This window comes from Prionailurus viverrinus, chromosome D4 (assembly GCF_022837055.1).
Source record: "Prionailurus viverrinus isolate Anna chromosome D4, UM_Priviv_1.0, whole genome shotgun sequence".
NCBI lineage: Eukaryota > Metazoa > Chordata > Mammalia > Carnivora > Felidae > Prionailurus > Prionailurus viverrinus.
In genome coordinates, this window is record NC_062573.1 from 94,328,266 (window position 1) to 94,345,664 (window position 17,399).

Consider the following 17,399-nt stretch of genomic DNA (forward strand, 5'->3'; position numbering starts at 1 on the left):
GCTCCCGTTCCTCAGGTAAAGAAGTCTATAGGGTCAGAGAGCTGGACCAGGATCACCCAGGGAGGAGACTCAGCCATAACCGAGCAGAGTGGCTCCCAGGTCACAGGACCCACAGGCCCGACGGGGGAGAGAGGATGGCCAACATGGAAGGCAAGTCAGGTCCCTGAGTTACAGCTGAGTTCTGAGTTCTGACAGCCATCCAGGACCCGAGCCTCCCCTGGACCGTGGGGGCCAGGGTGTTCTCTTATGTGCACGAAAGGACAGAGCCTGTCTACGGGAGCATTTCTGGGGTTGGGTGTTGTGATGGCTCATTTTGTGTCACCCTGGCAAAGCCGTGGTGTCCACATGTTTGGCCAAACACAGTCACGGGTTGCTGTGAAAGCATTTCTTACATGAAATTAACATGTACAACAGTAGACTTGTCCTAAAGCAGATGAGCCTCCCTAACGTGGGTGGGCCTCATCCAGTCAGGGGAAGGCCTTAAGAGAACAGAGTGAACCCTGCCCCCAGACTCAAGTTGAACCCTGAGTTCTTCCCTGGCTCTCCCGCAGAGTTTGGATTTTCCAGCCCCCACAGCTGTTTAAAGTCAATCCATCTCTCTGTACACCTGTTGGTTGTTTCTCTAACACAGGTGTGAAGGATGTGACAGCAGGTAAGACCTGTATGGGAGTGGCGGTAGGGACCTGTGCCCCCGAGAGGCTGGGGCCCCTGCAGGGAGAGGCTCCTGGCCCCAGAGGGCCTCCACTTTCTAGTGAATGAGGTTGTGCAGGGCACAGGGCAGGGGCTCCGCCTGCCACAGGGGTGGGTTGGGCTGGGTTAGTCCTGCCCTCTGAGCCTCCGTCTGGGCCAGGGACAGGGAGCACAGGACCGACGGGCCCCAGAAGAGCCCCTGGCACGTCACCACGACCTGGTTTTCCACGAGTGAGACTCGGGGCCTCCCCCCGAGTTTCCCCCCGAAGTTGAGCGAGGGTGAGCGCGGGCCGCCGCCGTGGGAGACCCCAGACCACCGTGGCCCGCCCCCGGCCCCAGGACCGGCCCCCGCGGCTCTCCCCTCCCAGCGGAGCCGGAACGACGACGCCTTCGCTCCTCGCAGACTCGGTCCGCGGGCTGGCGGGGCAGGGGCCGCAGTGGAGGGCCCACCCCCACCACCTTCAGGGCCGGCCAGGCCGCCGGCTCGGCCACAGCCCCGCTCGGCCCTGCCCTGCCTCCCCGCGCCCCTGCAGACCCCGAGACCGCCCCACCTCGGCCCGCCGCCCCGGCGGTCTCTCACCTGAGCCCGCGGGGTCCGCCCGGAACCCTGGCCCGGCCGCGGCGGTAGCGGCAGGCCCGGACGGCTTTCCCCGGCGCACCGAGACCCACACTGCCGGAGGCGCCGCGGGCTGGGGAGAGCGAACTCGGGGAGCCCCGGACGGAAGTCCGGAGGGGCGCGGCATAAGCGGGGGGCGGGGCCGGATGCGGAGGGGCGGTCCCTGCGGGGGCGGGGCCGTGGGGAGGGGCGGGGTCGCTCTGCCGCGAGAGGGCGCTCTGGGCAGCAGGAGACGGCGCACCCGCGGCTCGTGGACTCCGCGCGCTCCCAGCGCCGCGTCCCGCCCGGATACCCTGCCGGCCTCGGAGTGGGGGCCCCACATCCCCACGCTAGTCTCCCGACCCTGAAGGCCCTGCCTCGCGGCCCTCGGCCCGCAGTCGTCCCGCCGGACCCCTCGCGGGACCCCCACCGCCGCCGCCGGCCGCGCCCGCAGCGCTCCCGCCCGGAAGCGCGGACTTCCGCCGCACGGTTCCGCGGGTGTCCACGCCGCCATGCCCTCTCTCGGGGACCTGCTGCGGGAATGGGACCGGGGCGCGCAGGCCGTAGCGCGCGGGGACTGGGACTGTGCCCTGCGCCTCTTCTCGGGCTACCCGGAGCCGTCCGCCAGGATGTGCTTCAACGTGGGCTGCGTGCACCTGTTGGCCGGGGACCCGGAGGCCGCGCTGCGGGTGAGCCGGGGGCCTGACAGCCGGGCGCCCCCAGGGTTGGTCGCGGAGACCCCACCTCTTGGGGAGGCTGTTCTCTGGCCCTGGGGAACCTTACTTACCTTGCTCCGGGTCAAGGAGCGGTGCGATAAAGACCCAGCTACAGGGATGAGCCCGGGGTCCCCCCCCCTCCCGCCCTTCTTCCTGATAGTCACCTGGGGATGTCCCCCCAGGGTTCCGCCTCAATGAACACCTGAAGCAGGTGGGAACTGTGTGATCGGGGGGGTCCCACCAGAACCGAGTCTGGGCCATGATGGAGGTGCTGGGCTCCCTCACCACCTCCACTAGGTGATGACCACGTGCCACACTCCCCAGTCAAGGAGAGAGGCCGGGGCTCTTGCTAGTGGTTCAGGTGCTCAGGGTGTGACATATCCGGAAGTAGGCTCGAGGCCGGATCTTGCTTGGAGGGGACTTACCTGCTTCCCGAGGTGTAGAGCTTAGAGCAGGGGACTTCATCAGATGCCGGGCAAGGAGGTGAGGTCTGTCTCGTCTGATCTGAGTACTTCTGTTTCCCAATATGTCCCCCAAAACAGAAGCAAGACTCAAAAGTGCACACGGGCACACACACATACCTGCCTCTGCGGAGGGGGCAGCACCAAGCCACTCGCCGCCTTTTAAATGCTTTGTGTTCTTTAAAGTGATTCATGTTCCGCAAAAATCCAGCAGCACTCTACTCATTGTTCTGGTCCCCAAATCTCCCCAGTAAAAAGAAACAGGATCCTACAGTTATGGAGACCATCAGTGACAGTTACCTGGAAAATGACACAAATGAAAAGAGAATTAGGTATTGCAGGAGAGTGCCCATGTCAATATCTTATAAAATTCACCACAGGAGTTGGGCGGGGGCGGGCAGAACTGGGCAAATCTTACAAGGGATCTCCTCTGTCATTCCTTACATCTGCATACAAATCTACAATTCTCAGGAACTATTTCAGTTTTAAAATGTTACCTAAGAACGGGAACACAATCGCTGACAGCAGGTAGTTCAACAGCGAATGGTAGGTGTGAGGCCAATCCAGTTATCACTTACTTATAAACTGTGATTTAACCAGACAGAGGGGCCAGAGGTGGTGAGCAGAAGAATACGGTATTAAATCCTCTACCCAATAGGAGAGGGAGGACTGTGGAAAGACAATAAAATTCAGTAGTTAAAGCATGGGCACTTCAATTGGAAACGTGGAGATTTTTTTTTTTAATTTTTTTTTCAACGTTTTTTTATTTATTTTGGGGACAGAGAGAGACAGAGCATGAACGGGGGAGGGGCAGAGAGAGAGGGAGACACAGAATCGGAAACAGGCTCCAGGCTCTGAGCCATCAGCCCAGAGCCCGACGCGGGGCTCGAACTCACGGACCGCGAGATCGTGACCTGGCTGAAGTCGGACGCTTAACCGACTGCACCACCCAGGCGCCCCGGAAACGTGGAGATTTTTGAAAGCAGACGGAATTGCTGCAATGAATACAAGTGTCTCTGGGGAGCAGGGCAGGTGAGGAGGGGTGTAGAGAGGACTGTGGTCTGTTGATAGGAACCTGTGTGAGCCTGATTTGGTTGCTGTTCCTGGCAGGGTGGCAAACAAATGGACCTCTCTGGCACTGAGCGCCCCCCGCATCAGGGCCTCCGTGCATCCCTTCAACCTTAGGTCAAACCCAGGGCTGCACAAGCCCCCCATTTGGCCAGATTGTAAGAGCGTGAAGCCCCTCCGACTGATTGCCTGTGTCTAACTGATAGCCACTGTCCTCGTTAGGAACAGACAACGTCATTTCTGAGTGAGGTGTAGGGAAGAGCTGTGCTTTACACACACACTAAAACTTTTGTTCTTTCTGATTCTAATAGATAAAGAGTGTGTCCTTTCATGAGAACTATCAGAAATAGGGTTGTCATGGACCCTGGGTCTGGAGTTCTTGTCCAGCAAGAAAGCAGACCCAGGATTCAAAGCGGGAGACGACTAATGTCCGGGAGAAGACAAGAGCCCCGAGTAAGGGTCTTTGCTCCGTTTTTATTAGGATCCGAAGGCTTACCAACATGGTGATGGACGTGCACAAAGGGACAATGAAACTGGGAACATTAACTCGTGGACGTGAGGGAAAGGGGGTCTTGAAGATATTCGGGGTTAGGGGTTTGGGTTAACACAAAACAAAATCCTGGCTCCTAGCGAAAGGTTGTTTACAGCAGACTTGACTTGTTTACCTAAACTCGCCTAGGGGACCAGAAAGACTGAGCAGGCTACCTCTGGGTCAACAAGGCACCTTTCTTTTGCTAATTAGCTCTGCTCTGGGCAACTTCACCCGCAGCGACTATATCCCTATTTACCTGTTTACCTAATTTGGTCCTTCCTTCCTGTGAAAGCAGCTTTCTGCTATTAAACTAAGTTGGGGGGCTTTTCCGCCCTGGATACCTAATGTTGTTCACCTCACCTTGGATGTTTTCATCCCGAGAGTCCCTCTTCCTGTGCCTTTGTCCTATACTGGGACCTTTGTCGCACTTTGCCTAATCTCCTTTACCCAAACTTGGGTGCGAACATCCTGTGGCTTTCTAGTTTTTCACGCCTTGTTAACCCATCCTGCAGGCTCAGGGAATTCTGAAGTTTATTCCCCACATAGGATTTAAGGTTTTTTTTAATGTTTATTTTTGAGACAGAGAAAGACAGAGCATGGACGGGGGAGGGTCAGAGAGAGGGAGACACAGAATCCGAAGCAGGCTCCGGGCTCTGAGCTGTCAGCACAGAGCCCGACACGGGGCTCGAACTCACAAACCGTGAGATCATGACCTGAGCCGAAGTCGGACGCTTGACCGACTGAGGCACCCAGGCGCCCCTCCCCACATAGGATTTTAAAAAGACAAAAATCTTGCATAACTGCATCCCCCAGAGGTAACTATCATTAATGTGCCACAGTGTTTCCTTTTTTTGTACCCCCTTGTCATTACCGTAAACAGACTGGACTGTGGCTGTGTTCTCTGCTCCTCGGGAGCTCAGGCTGGTTTAGGTTGTGCCACTGAGGGAAACTGAGTGGTGATGCCCTGCATGCAGGCTGTTGTGGGGACCAGTGAAATTCCTTGGCCCCCCCGTCGCTGGTCATCTGTCTGGGCTGTATCTGTGACACAGGGGTGATGGAATTGCAGACCTTGGTGATCTGTGGGCATTTCTGTCCTCAGGCATTTGACCAAGCAGTGACCAAGGACACTTGCATGGCTGTGGGCTTCTTCCAGCGAGGAGTGGCCAGCTTCCAGCTGGAGAGGTGAGCACAGAGGTGTCTCGTTTCTTCTCTGAGGGCCCTTTGTCTCTGCAAAGTCCATTCTTGTGCTCCCCGCCTCCTCTCTCCCCATGGGGCACCTTCTCTTGCCCACCCCCTCCTCCATAGCTTCAGGGAAGCCTGGAGGAGGACACAGGGAACAGCCACACGGTGAGCCCTGTCTCTGTGCTGAGGTTCACAGGGCGCTTTCGCGGGCACCTCTTCCTTTGTTCCTCACCACATCTTTGCTGCAGCAGGGATGGCGTGATTACACCCATTCTGCAGATGAGGAAACTTAGAACAGGGCTGCAGGAATGGTGTGTCCCAGGGCAGGGAGGGGGTTGGGGTCCTCAATGCTCACCTGGGCTCTCTGCACTGTGGTCCTTCCCAGAGGAGGAAACATTCTGCAGGACAGGCCCGGCTTCCCCCTACCCCACCTAGCCCCAGGACAAGCCCCACGGCAGGCAGGCCCCATGCCAGGCAGGCCGGCTCTGGGGACAACCTCCTCCTCTCATGGGTCCAGGAGCCTCCTTGGAGGAGATGGGGATTCTAGTGGAGGCCAAGGAGTGTCCAGCCGGTCTCTGCGGCAGGAGGCCCACAGGGTTGGGGGTCCTATGAAGCAGGAGGGAAATGTGGAAGAGGGTCTGGGGTACAGACAGGGGCTCTAGGCGGCAGAGTGAGTGAGGTCCCCAGGAATCAGGACTGGATCAGAGCTGGCATCACCTCACACCCCGGATGTGGTGCCCCCATGCCCCTCACAGCCAGTCTGTCCATGACCCGTGTGTTGGGACTTGAGGGCCCACCATGTGCTGAGACCTGGGTGACCACCACTGCCCCCTAGCAGGTGTCCCTGGAGCTGGGGTGGTGGGGAGGCTGGGGCAGGGCTTGGTCCCTTTCCCTGCAGCCACTGAGGTCCCCCTCGCTGCTGGCTCCCCCACTGCCCACAGGTTCCAGGAGGCCCTGTGTGACTTCCGTCTGGCCCTGGCACAGCTGAGGGACAACACCGCCATTGACTATACACAGCTGGGCCTGCGGTTCAAGCTGCATGCCTGGGAGGTGAGCTTGCACCGGGAAGTGTGGCCCGCCGGGGCTCTGGGGGTGCTGCCTGCGGGTGGCCCGGGTGGTCCTTCAGGCCCCGTCCTCTGGGTTCCATCCTCTTCTCACTGTCACAGGTGGGGCCGTGTTGACCGAGGCTCCCTCTGGCCACTCTTTCATCCTGAGGAAGCGGGAGGGTAGAAGAAGTTAGAGGCCACCAGGAGTGCTTTGCCCAGGAGAAGGGCAGGGAGGGGCAGAGAGCAGACAGGTGAAAGGCAGGTGGGGTCAGGAAGCAGCACAGCTTGGCTCTCTGTGGCTGACACCAAGGAAGGGGAGTGGAGAGGACACCGCAGTGCTCCCGGAAACTGGCTGCCTTGCAGCCTTCCCCCAACAAGCGGTGTTGCAAGAAACGAGTCGTGGGAAAGCCCCTCCAGGTGGGGTCCCCTGGCCCAGGGCACTGAACAGTGCAGGGCGGTGGGGAGCGCGGGGAGGAATGGCCTGGCAGTGACCCCCACCTGGCCTCGTAACAGGAGTCTCCAGAGGGCGGCCAGCTGGCTCTGGGGGTGTGGTGTCACCTGGCAGGCCACGGGGACAGAGGGCCGCGCGGAGGGAGTGTGTTGGTTTCTCTTGACGTTGGGCCAAGTTGGGTGGCACTTGCTGCCTCGGTGGCAGCAGCAGGGGCTCAGTGGGGAGGTCGGCTCCCAGGAGCACCAGGCAACTTTGCTTCTGCCCTCGGTATGTCCGGCCGCGGCAGCCTTAACCCAACCCAAACTGTCTGTCAAACGTCTTGTGACACGGGAGTGGGGACGGGGACAGGACAGAGAAATGGGTTCCTTGGACGGCACCCCAGACTCATGCACTGACAGGGCAGCACACAGACGAAGGGGCCGCAAAAGGGGTTTGGCCAGATGCAGAATGGGGGTGAGGCAGGCAGAGAGGATGCTTCCCGCGCCCAGAAATCCGCCCCTGATTTTTGGAGCAGAGAAGCGCCAGAGCGATGAACCGCTCCGGATGGGGGGGTCTGGAGAGTGAGGCCTGCCCGGCAGAGCCCCGCACCGGCGCCGCCACGGACCGGCTGCCTAGCCCTGAGCCAGGCTCCTGGGCCAGAAGAGCCCTCGCTGTCGTGGCTCGGGCCGGGGGTGGGGCCAGGGGAGGGGCTGGGGTGGGGCGGGGTCAGCGGAGGGGCTGGGAGTGGGTCCGGGAGAGGGGTTGGGGGACGGGCTGGGGGCCGGGCAGGGGGCCGGGGGTGGGGCCAGGGGAGGGGCTGGGGTGGGGCCGGGAGAGGCGCCGGAAGGGAACTGGAGGTGAGGCCAGGAGAGGGGCTGGGGGTGAGACTGGGAGCCCAGGCCAGAACGGGAGGGGGTGGGGGGAAGGGCGGGGAGGTCCGGAATCCGGGCCAGAAGGTCTGATCTAGGAGTGAGACCTGGGAGGGGACCATGAGACTGGAGCTGGAGCTACATAGTGGCAATGAGGCCAGGAGAAAGGTCGGGGGTGGGACTGGGAGCACGCCCCGGGGTAGAATCTGGGGCAAAGGCGGGGCGGGGCGAGGCGGGGGGGGGGGGGGGGGGTTGAGACCCAAAGGCCGGAGGGGACTAAGGGAGGGAGTGGGCTGTCCCCTGGCTCCCAGGTGCTCTTCAACTTGGGGGCCGCACAGTGCCGCCTGGGTCTCTGGGCTGAGGCCACCCGCAGCCTAGAGGAAGCCCTCTCCAAGGGGTCAGAAGGGGCCCGAGACCACCTGTGCACTGCCCTGGACCAAGTGCAGGTGAGGGGGGGGCAGGGAGGAAAGCAGGTCGTCCCCACCCCTTGGGGTTGTTGGTCCCATAGCCCACCGTGCAGGGCTCATATCTATACAGGCCCCCCAAGACTTTCTAAAGGGAGGGGGCCCATGTGCCCAGGTGTGGGGGCTGGGGAAGGACTTCCTGTAGTCTGTGACAAGTGGGTGGAGGGGCCCCCTGAGACCACCGCCCTGGTCAGATGCTCAGGTCTGCGTTGGCCGGGCCCCCTCCAGAAACAGGTGCACCTGCAGCCTCGGCAGGGCCCCAGCGGTGAGGTCTTCCGGCCCCACAGGTGGCACCTGGAGCTCCTGGAACCAGTGGATTTCCTGGGCAAGGCCAAGGTAAGGGGGCAGCATCTCGGTTCCCAGCCCAGGTGCTCAGGGGCCAGCAGCAGCCAGCAAACTGGGGAGGGACCGGCCGCCCCCAAGCTGCAGACATACGGGAGCTTCCTAGGTCAGAAGCAGTGCCTCCAGGTGGAGTTTACAGATCCCGGGCTCTTGGAACCAGGACACAGAGGCCACCAGAAGTTGGCTGCAGAGGAGGGAGCCCATGCCTTTTTGACGGGGACCCCCGAGGCTCCCCCGCCTGCCTCCACTTCAGCCATGCTTTTCTGGCCTCAGAATCTCCTTGGCTCTGTCTGCCTGCATCTCTGCCCCGGACAGTGAGATCTCAGGGAGGCCCGAGGTAGGCTGGCCCGGGCCACTTCATGCCTACCCCGTGGTCAGGGCCGGGCAGCACCACCAGAATCACAGAACACTGGGGAACACAGGGAAATAACTCCTGTGCGCACAAGGAAAATTCACATTGACTTCAAGCTGGTGGCCCTTGGGTTAGCCCCGGCACCCCAAGGGCCGAGGTCACCAAGGGCCGGCGTGCTGCATGTGGCCATGTTAAAAGTGCTGGCGAGGTCACCTGCCACAGACACCTCATGTTCGCAAACATCTGCTGGTGGGGGCCAGGCGGTTCTGAGCTGCGTTGATCAGTTTAGAGTCCACTTATCACAGTATAAGACCTCTAAGAAACAAAAATATTTCAAAAATTGTTCTAAAAACAAGTTGAAACTCTCAGCACAGATGTCTTCCTTTATCAGACGTATTCTTCCTACCTTCCCAGCCCTCATGGTGGCAGTCTGGCAGCTTGGGTCAGGCCCCTGCCCCGCAGATGGGAGACTCAGGGGGGTGCGGTGGGTAGCAAGGGCTGGGAGCCAACGTCACAGAGCCCCCTGGGGGTTGGGGCTGGTGCCTGCTGACCCGGCTGTCCCCCTGCTGTCCCCCTGCTGTCCCTTACCAGGTGGTATCCTCTGCCTTCCCTGCCGACCGGCAGGAGGACATCCAGCCTCAGCAGCCCCAGGTGGGTGGTGGCCTGCCAGCCAGCCCGGCTTTCTCTGTCAGTTTGCAGGCCTGAGCCCTTCGCACCTTTTTACTGTTATGGGAGGAAAATGCTCTGGACCGTCCCCAGTGTTCCTCTGACCTGGAATCGGGAGTAGCAGGCCTATTCTGTGCGACAGTCTATAAAAATCACGCAGTCTTGCTTGGGGGGGTGGGGAGGAGCGTTGCTCGGCCTCCCCGCCCCGAACTCACCCACCGGGGTCTGCATCCTGAGAGAGGATGGCATTCTGTGCCCACAGGTTCAGGGTGCAGATGGCAGAGCCAGGCCTGGAGCCGCCCCACGGTAGGAAGGGGCGTCCCTCCTGTTGGGGCAGAGGCCCTGGTGTGAGGCCTGAGGCCGGAGCCCCCGTGCAGACCTGGCCAGGGGCCAGGACTGTCACACCCCCTTTCCAGAGTGGATGTGGCCGGAGCCCCTGATGCCAGGGGAGGGGTGCCCCCCTCTCATAGAGGCGTCACTCTGGCCCTGGCGGGCACCAGAGGGGAGTTGAGACTGCGGTCGTGATGACTCCAAGCAGCGCAAAAGCTCAGAGCCAAGGTGCCCAGGGAGGGTGCTGGCGGGACTGCAGGCTGGCGTGATTACACTTCCGGCATTGCCAGACTGGAGCCTCACGGATGGGGCTGTCCCCACTCGGGAGAGGGGCTGGTGCTCAAGGTTGCTCGACTAGAGCCAGCCCCACGCCCTGGGGCCCTGCTCGGACCTAACCCTCATCTCCACACTCCAGACCCTCCTCAGGTTGTCCGGGAGGAAGTCCTGAGGTCAGGGCCCCGCCCCCCCCCCCCCCTCTTCCCCTAGGGCTGCAGTCACCGGGGCCTGGAAAACCCGCACCGCCTGTGGTCCCAGGAAGCCCCCTGAGACAGAGACACAGGTCGGCCCTGGGCAGGCGGGGCAGGCTGACCACCATACGCCTGTCCTCTCCGATGAACAGGTGGGTGACCCGGAGATGGGGAACAGCAGCCACAGCCAGGCGCTCTGCGGGTCTCTGGCGGGCGACCTCGTGCCCTGCTGGGGGACAGAGCCTTGGCTTTCTCTGTCGGGTCAGAGACAGGGCCGGAGCCAGACACCAGGGTTGGGGGGGGCCTGCTGATGGCCGTCCTCACCCGGCCATAGGCCTTGGGGGGCCTGGCCTGCAGCCTGTGCATCTGGGTCTTGGGTCTTGCGCCATCCAGCCGTGGCCCTTGCCACCCCAGCCCTCCTTCCTGGACACGGGCTTCTCCCAGGCAGGTGCAGCCAGGAGTGGCGTGGCTGACCCCCTCCCGCACCAGCACCAGGAGAGGGGCCTCCACGCACAGAGCAGGTGGTTGAACTGAACAGGCATTTTATCAAAGGACTTCATGAGGGAATATGCGGTCACTTCCCTTTCTTTTCCCTGGTGCTCAGCTAACTCAAGTTGAACGGACCTGTGCCCTTAGCGGTTATTCTCTGTCACAGCTGTGCTTTATTAACTTCCTGCATGCGGTTAAAGCTGCATTTACTAAGTTCATGGTACTTAGGGGTTTTAGGCCCTCGAGCCTCCTGGCACAATAGCGAATAGCTTCTGAAGTGCGTTAACCAGCTGGTAAATAGGCTGAAGTCCAAATGCTTCCTTTACCAATGAACTTCCAGACCCTCACCTGAAGTCAGAACGGAGTCAGGATGGCCTGGACCCCGGGGCCTCTCTGGGGTGCCCTGCTGCCCCTGCAGCACATCCAGCATAGGGTGAGGTCCAGCTGGTCCCTGGCCTGGGTCCTCAGGCTCCACCTGGGACCACCCGGGATGACAGCTTCATCCGCACTGATGTAAGGCAGCCTGCCTGTGGTCGCTAGGACTGTGGGGACCCGGTGCCTGCCCTGAACACACCCCAACACGGGTTGCATTTCTGGCTTGCCGGTGGTCAGCTGGTTCACAGGCCGTACGCCTCACCACTGGACCTGCTTCCACAAGCCAGGGACACTGCCCCACCCCCAGGGCCCCCATCCCTGGCCCCTGCTCCAAGCCTGTGGCTTTCCCTGCAGAGGCCCAGTGTGGAACAAGTTGGCAAACAGGTTCCTCCAGGTAAGGGCTCCTGGGCTGCAGGCGGTGGGCAGGGATACTGGGGGAAGGGGGCAGGCATCTGGGGGTGTGGGGAGCAGCCTCTTTGTCCCCTAAGGAGCAGATTGGCTACCTGTGCTTCCCAGTGGGCGTGTGGTCCAGGCAGGTCCTCTGCTCCAAAACATTCCACCTGAGAACCCGCTCTGTCAACCTCCACAGGGCTGCGGGTGGCAGGGGAGCCAGACCCCGGCCCTTCTGAAGACCCCTCTCACGCTGGGGTAAGAGCCTTGGTGTCACCCCCACTCTTCTGGTGTTTGGGGCCCTGAGGCTAGGCCCCATCCCTTCAAATGGCCCTGGGGACCCCAGCTGATGAGCAGCTTACAGGCCTGTAGCCCCGGCCCCCTGCCACCGTCTTTGTCCCCACCCTCAGCCCCAGCTGGAAGGCGACCCCAGTTGGGCCTTGTGCATGGAGATTTGGGGCTTTACAAGCTGACCACTGCCTTTCTGCCTTGTCCCAGGGAGTGGCCGTGGGGGACCCTGAGTCCTTGGCGACCCTCATAGTGCAGTGTGCCTTCACACTGGCCCTGAAGGTCCCAAGAGGAGCTGACCTGTCCAGCCTGCGGACCCTGCTGAGCCAGGCCCTCCCCCACCAGGCCCAGCACGGGCAGCTCAGGTGAGCCAGTCAGAGGTGGGACCTGAGGTCTCTGAGCCTGGCCCAGGGCAGAAGCCCCAGGGCAGGGGATGGAAGAGGGGCTGGTACATCTGTGCCCTGGCAGAGACCCCCCGGTCCCCCCCCACCCCCCCCGCTCACTTGGAGGAGTTTCTCTGCAGTTACCAAGACCCCAGCAACGAGGGGCACTGGGTCCCCCTTGCTAGGGAGGAGGTGCTACAGAGGGCCTGGCGGGACAAGGCGGCCAGCCCTGGGGTCCTGCGGCTCCAGTGCCGGGTGAGCCCCAGGAGAGCCCGGTGTGGGTCCCGGTGCGTGTGGGGCGGGGGAGGCCCTGGGGCCCTTCTGCAGCCGGCCCACCCTGGAGCCCTCCCCTGCCACAGGGAGCGGGCGGCCGGCCTGTCCTCTACCAGGTGGTGGCCCGGCACAGCTACTCTGCCCAGGGGCCTGAGGACCTGGACTTACAGCTGGGGGACATCGTGGACGTCCTGTGTGAAGGTCAGTGGGGCGCTGGGGCCAAAGGGGTTTCTGTGAGCAGATACTATCTGATGTGCCCTAAGGAACACTGACATCCCCTCGCGTGCAGTGGACCCGGCCTGGTTGGAGGGCCACTGTGATGGCCGCATCGGCATTTTCCCCAAGTGCTTCGTGGTCCCAGCTGGACAGTACATGTGAGGAGCCCAACACCCCCACCTGGAGCCCCACATACCCCAAGCCCAGTGAGGAAATCAGCCCTAGGAAGTCCCGTGGCAAGAACGGTTTTAATAAAGCAATCTTCCCCCCACTAAGGTGTGGTCTGTGTTCTTGGCTTGTCCGCTGTGAGGGCCCGATGGAGGCTTTGAGGATGGGGGATGGGGCTGCTCCCAGAGAAGCCTAGGAGCCTGGATACCTCCCCTCAGGGTGAGTGATACCCCTGTTCGGGCCGGGCCCCTCCGCCAACCTCCTGAAGCCCTGCCAGCCTCTCCCAGGGAGCCGACCCCTTCTTCAGCAGTCACTCCCACGTCCGGGCTTGACTGGGCCCCATGTCCCGCTAACACTGAAGGTCACAGAGCCTTGGAATGCTGCAGGGGCCCCTGTGGCCTGGCATTTATCACCTGTCGCCCTGGGGAGGCCACAATACCTCCTGCATCCACGGGGGCCATCTGACCGTGGGGCCAGAGCCCACGGGACAAGGGGACCTGGCAGGGGTCAGGAGATCAGGGAGGCTCTGACCAGCTCAGACCGTGGGAGCTGAGCCCGTGCCTTCCGCCATCAGGCAGCCGCCCAGCTTAGCCCTGGGGCCAGAGGAGCTGGCCTGCCACAGCCCCCAGAGTAACCGCGAGAGTCAGCACGGCAAAGACGACCCCGGCCGCCCAGATGCCATAGCTCTGTGCCCGCCACTGGGCAGGCACCTCGGCCGGGATCATGCTGGTCAGGTTCAGCATGTAGCCCAGCGTCCAGCCCATCTCCGTGCCACCAGCCTGTGGGACACACAGGCTGCTCAGTGCCGTGGGCGGCTGCCCTGGAGCCCCTGACCCGCCCTCGCCCTGGGCCAGGTGGTCACCTGCTTGCGGAACTCGATGCCAGGCCAAGTCTCCTCACTGAACCCGTAGCCCTCAAGCAGCAGCGTGAGAATATACAGCCCCGAGGTACAGTAGTCACGAAGCCAGCGGTCCTGCCCGGGCGAGCTGGCCTCCACCTGGGGGCCCGGGAGGTGAGGAGCCAGTTGATGTCCCCACTCCCAGCCTCCCAGGGACAGGGTCCCCCCAAGTCCCTGCCTGCTGAGGTCTGTGCCTGTGACAGCTGCGGCTCGGAGACCCAGGGCGGCCCTGGGATCCACCCACCTGCTTCCAGGGCCTCTGGCAGAACTCCCAGATGGTGGCGTTGACAGTGGCCAGTGGCTGCTTGGACGTGAGGTTCAGGAAGTGGAAGGTGTAGTAGAAGTTCGAGAAGGCCTGGGGGTAGAGGGGGGTGATGAGCTGTGTGTCTTCCCTGGGCACTGGGGTGATGCCCGGTGGGCCCGGGTCAGAGGAGCCCTGGACAAACCAGGCAAAGTCCCCCCCTGCCCCCATGCGGGGCCCCAGAGTTCCCAAGAGCCCGCCTGTGCAGGGCTCATCCTGGGCCCACCTGGGGTCAGACCCCTGGGGCCCGGGGCCGTGGAAGGAGGCTGAGACCCTGGGGAGGACAGGGTAGGGAGCTCACATAGAACTGGCCCCGCACAGGGGGCTGGTAGACCCCATTGAAGGCACAGTGTCCTCGGCCCTGGCAGCTGGAGAAGTTGAAGAGGCCCCGGATGGCTGAGATACAAGCCCCGGGGTTCCCTGTCCCTTCCACAGTGAGGTTCCCGGCCAGCTCTGGAGGGGCTGCCGTGTGCACACAGGGGGACTCGTAGAGGGCGGCCGGGGACAGCGTGGCCCAGTAGCCGCTGTGGTAGCATGGGTGGCGGACCAGGGGGCCGGAGCTGCTCTGCGGGAGGGCAGGGAGGTGGCCTTGAGCCCAGCCCAGGGCCACAGGCCACCCCAGCTCGCCTCCCCCTCCTCTGTGGCCCAGCCGACCTGCACCAGCTGTGCCAGAAGCCTGCTCAGCATCTGGTCCCGCCCGAAACAGAGGTAGCTGTGGGTGTAGACACTGTGCTCAGATCCGTAGAGGCGGAAGGTGGTCTGGGTGCTCTTGTCCAGTATGGGGCCTCCAGGCACAAAGGTGATCTGGGTGGAGGCTCCACCCATGTCCAGGGCGCCCACCAGTGTCCCCTCCAGAGGCTGGATCCATTCTCCAGAGAAGGAGTACTGAGCACAGACAGGGGGCACTGAGTCCTGGGACCAGCCGCATTGACCCACCGCCCCTGGTCATCCAACCCCCACCCTCGGGCTGCACACAGCACCTTGACCAGCATGCCCAGGACGTAGTTAATGGTGATCCAACCTAAAGCACCCTCGTCCTGCCCGGCCAGAAGCTCAGCACCCCAGAAGTCCAGGGGGGACTTGCTCAGGACCTGGGTGACCGCCTCGAAGATGTCTCTTGCCTGAGAGCTATTCTTCTGGCTGGACAGAAAAGACCAGCAGCCCGAGCTGGCAGGAGACCCACACCCACTCCACTCCGCCCGCTGGCCCAAGGCATTGACACCACCACGGCTCTCGGAGCTGTTCCTCACGGATGTGCCATAGGCCTCAAGTCAGCCCAGCTCACCTGAGTAGTCTCATGCCAGCCGTGGCCCCCAGGAACAGGGGTGTCTTCCGCTGCTGTGCCTCTGGGATCAGCGCCAGCGCTTCCTCCAGGCAGCCCTGCAGGCTCTCACCGGCTTGTGCAGGATTGGAGGCATAGGAGGAGATTCCAGGCCCTGAAACACAGCACCCCAGGACGAGGCTCCAGGCCTGAAGGCTGGGCTGGGCCGGAAGAGCCTGTGGGGAGTTGAACAGTGTCTCCGCCCCCCACCGCCCCCAAAAGGTATGCCCATGTCCTAACCACTGAGATCTTTGAGTGGGATTTTATTTGGAAAAGGGATCTTTGCAGATGTAATTAAGTTAAGGGTTTTAAGATGGGATCATTCTGGATTCCCTGGGTGGGCCCTAAATCCGATGACCCATATCCTCTAATTAAAAAAAAATTTTTAACGTTTTATTTTTTGAGAGAGAGAGAGACAGAGCACAGGCAGGGGAGGGACAGAGAGAGGGAGACACAGAATGTGTGAAGCAGGCTCCAGGCTCTGAGCTGTCAGCACAGAACCCGACGCAGGGCTTGAACTCACGAACCGGGAGATCGTGGCCTGAGCTGAAGTCGGACGCTTACCCGACTGAGCCACCCAGGCGACCCCTGATGACCCATTTCCTTCTAAGAGAGAGGAGAGGGAAGTTCAAGGCACATGAGGAGGAAGGCCACGTGAGGTTGGGGGGAGAGGTTGGAATGATGTGGCCACAGCCCAGGAGCCTCCAGAAGCTGGAAGAGGCAGGAAGGACCGGGCAGGCACTGTACCACTTCTGTGCAGGCACATGTGGGTTCTGGTCCAGTTCCGCACTGACCATCTGTGCCACTTGGGTAATTCACTCAACCTCTCTGAGCCACTTTTCCTGTAGGTTGATCTGCTGATTTGCTAAAGGATGTAAATGTGGCTCAGCTGGCTCCGGCCTGTACCACCTCCCAACCCTCCGCCTCGCCGGGAATCCCTCCCAGACAGCAGCCGACAGCCGTGCACACCCGCTCTGTCCCCAGAGCTGCCTACTGACCTTTCGCCTGGCAGACCAGGGCCTGGCTGACCACACCCGTGTCGTTCTCCTTGTCTGCTGGCCACCGGTACACAAAGAGGGACGTGTGGGAGGACCCCGCGTCAAACACAATCCCAAACTGAGAGTGACAACAAGGTCAGGAGGGCGTGGGGCCAGCGCCCAGCCCAGCCCAGCCCAACCTCCCCACTGCTCGGGGTCTGGGGGCCTACCTTGGTGTCTGTGGGCAGGAGGACATCAGTGGCCTCCACCAGAATGAGAATGAGCATGGTGAGGCCTGAGGCCACTGCCGCCCCGAGCAGTGCCGTGAGAACCCGCGGCTTCCAGGTCAGCCCCATCAGGGCAGGGCAGGGCAGGGCAGGGCTGGGCTGGCACCTGCGGGTGTGGGCAGCAGTGGGCACCGGACGCCCCTTGCCACAGACACTGCTGCCCTGGAGAGCCACCCCGTCCTCCCTGGGGCTCAGCACGTCTGAGCTCAGTCAGTGGGCAAAGCTGAAGACCACACCCCAGGAGCCGGGCCTGCCCAGGAGTGCTGTGGAGCCAGGGTCCAGCCTGGGACATACAGTGATGATGGGGTCCAGAAGAGCCCCTTTCTTTCTTCTTTTCAGACAGAGAGAGCGAGAGAGGGGGGCAGAGAGAGGGGGGGGCAGAGAGAGAGAGAGAGAGAGCGAGGGGGGCAGAGAGAGAGTGAGGGGGGCAGAGGGGGGGGCAGAGAGCGAGGGGGGCAGAGAGAGAGAGAGAGAAAGAGAGAGAATCCCAAGCAGGCTCCATGCTCAGTGTGGAGCCCAACTTGGGGCTCGAGACCCTACGGCCCTGGGATCATGACCTGAGCTAAAATCAAGAGTCAGACGCTTGATCAACTGAGCCCCCCAGGCGCTCTCACTCTCCCCACCCTCCCGGGAGGAGTCCCAGTTCTGAAGGTCAGCTCCAGACTGACCTTGGGGGACCCAGGACCCTGCCTCCCACCCCCCCGCCTCCTCTCTGCAGCCCTCTCCCCAGGCCTCCCCCAGGGTAGGATCTTCACTCTGGGAGCCCTGAGGTCGGCCCTGAACCAGGTGAGGACAGGGGACCAGCTAGACATATAACTGCTCC

At 62.0% G+C, this 17,399-nt stretch overlaps 3 protein-coding genes across 16 annotated transcripts in view; 1 reads left to right on the forward strand and 2 right to left on the reverse strand.

Moving 5' to 3' along the window:
• The window catches only part of EXD3 (exonuclease 3'-5' domain containing 3), an 81,775-nt gene extending 79,517 nt beyond the window's left edge, over window positions 1–2,258 (reverse strand). For 3 of the 4 annotated variants that reach the window (XM_047830591.1, XM_047830593.1, XM_047830590.1), the window contains exon 1: window positions 1,271–1,400. The gene's annotated coding sequence lies outside the window, so the exon portion shown is untranslated. Of the gene's footprint in view, window positions 1–1,270; window positions 1,401–2,165 lie in introns of those variants that run through there. The other variant, XM_047830594.1, reaches the window with a different exon arrangement.
• Window positions 836–16,924, forward strand: NOXA1 (NADPH oxidase activator 1). 11 transcript variants are annotated; one of them, XR_007146375.1, is made up of 15 exons: window positions 836–969; window positions 5,162–5,244; window positions 6,186–6,294; window positions 7,901–8,035; window positions 8,282–8,389; window positions 9,339–9,398; window positions 9,676–9,719; window positions 10,230–10,362; window positions 11,312–11,468; window positions 11,664–11,722; window positions 11,963–12,117; window positions 12,276–12,609; window positions 12,698–13,011; window positions 13,367–15,534; window positions 16,161–16,924. XR_007146375.1 is itself a non-coding variant. In XM_047830599.1 (14 exons), the coding sequence occupies exons 1-13, from the start codon at window positions 1,798–1,800 to the stop codon at window positions 12,986–12,988; spliced, it is 1,845 nt and encodes a 614-aa protein (XP_047686555.1). In that variant the 5' UTR covers window positions 1,501–1,797; the 3' UTR covers window positions 12,989–13,011; window positions 13,367–15,607. The 11 variants fall into 11 exon arrangements, 4 of the variants coding, with proteins under 4 accessions (XP_047686555.1, XP_047686558.1, XP_047686557.1 ...); XR_007146372.1 differs by lacking the exon at window positions 836–969 and adding an exon at window positions 1,501–1,974; XR_007146376.1 differs by lacking the exon at window positions 836–969 and adding an exon at window positions 1,501–1,974 and having other exon boundaries at window positions 12,495–12,609.
• ENTPD8 (ectonucleoside triphosphate diphosphohydrolase 8) lies at window positions 13,376–16,645 on the reverse strand. Its single transcript, XM_047830618.1, has 9 exons — window positions 16,520–16,645; window positions 16,311–16,428; window positions 15,277–15,427; window positions 14,972–15,131; window positions 14,646–14,876; window positions 14,293–14,556; window positions 13,935–14,045; window positions 13,655–13,789; window positions 13,376–13,571 (listed from the first exon to the last, which is right to left on the reverse strand). The coding sequence occupies exons 1-9, from the start codon at window positions 16,643–16,645 to the stop codon at window positions 13,380–13,382; spliced, it is 1,488 nt and encodes a 495-aa protein (XP_047686574.1). The 3' UTR covers window positions 13,376–13,379.
• Window positions 16,925–17,399: the final 475 nt, after the last annotated feature.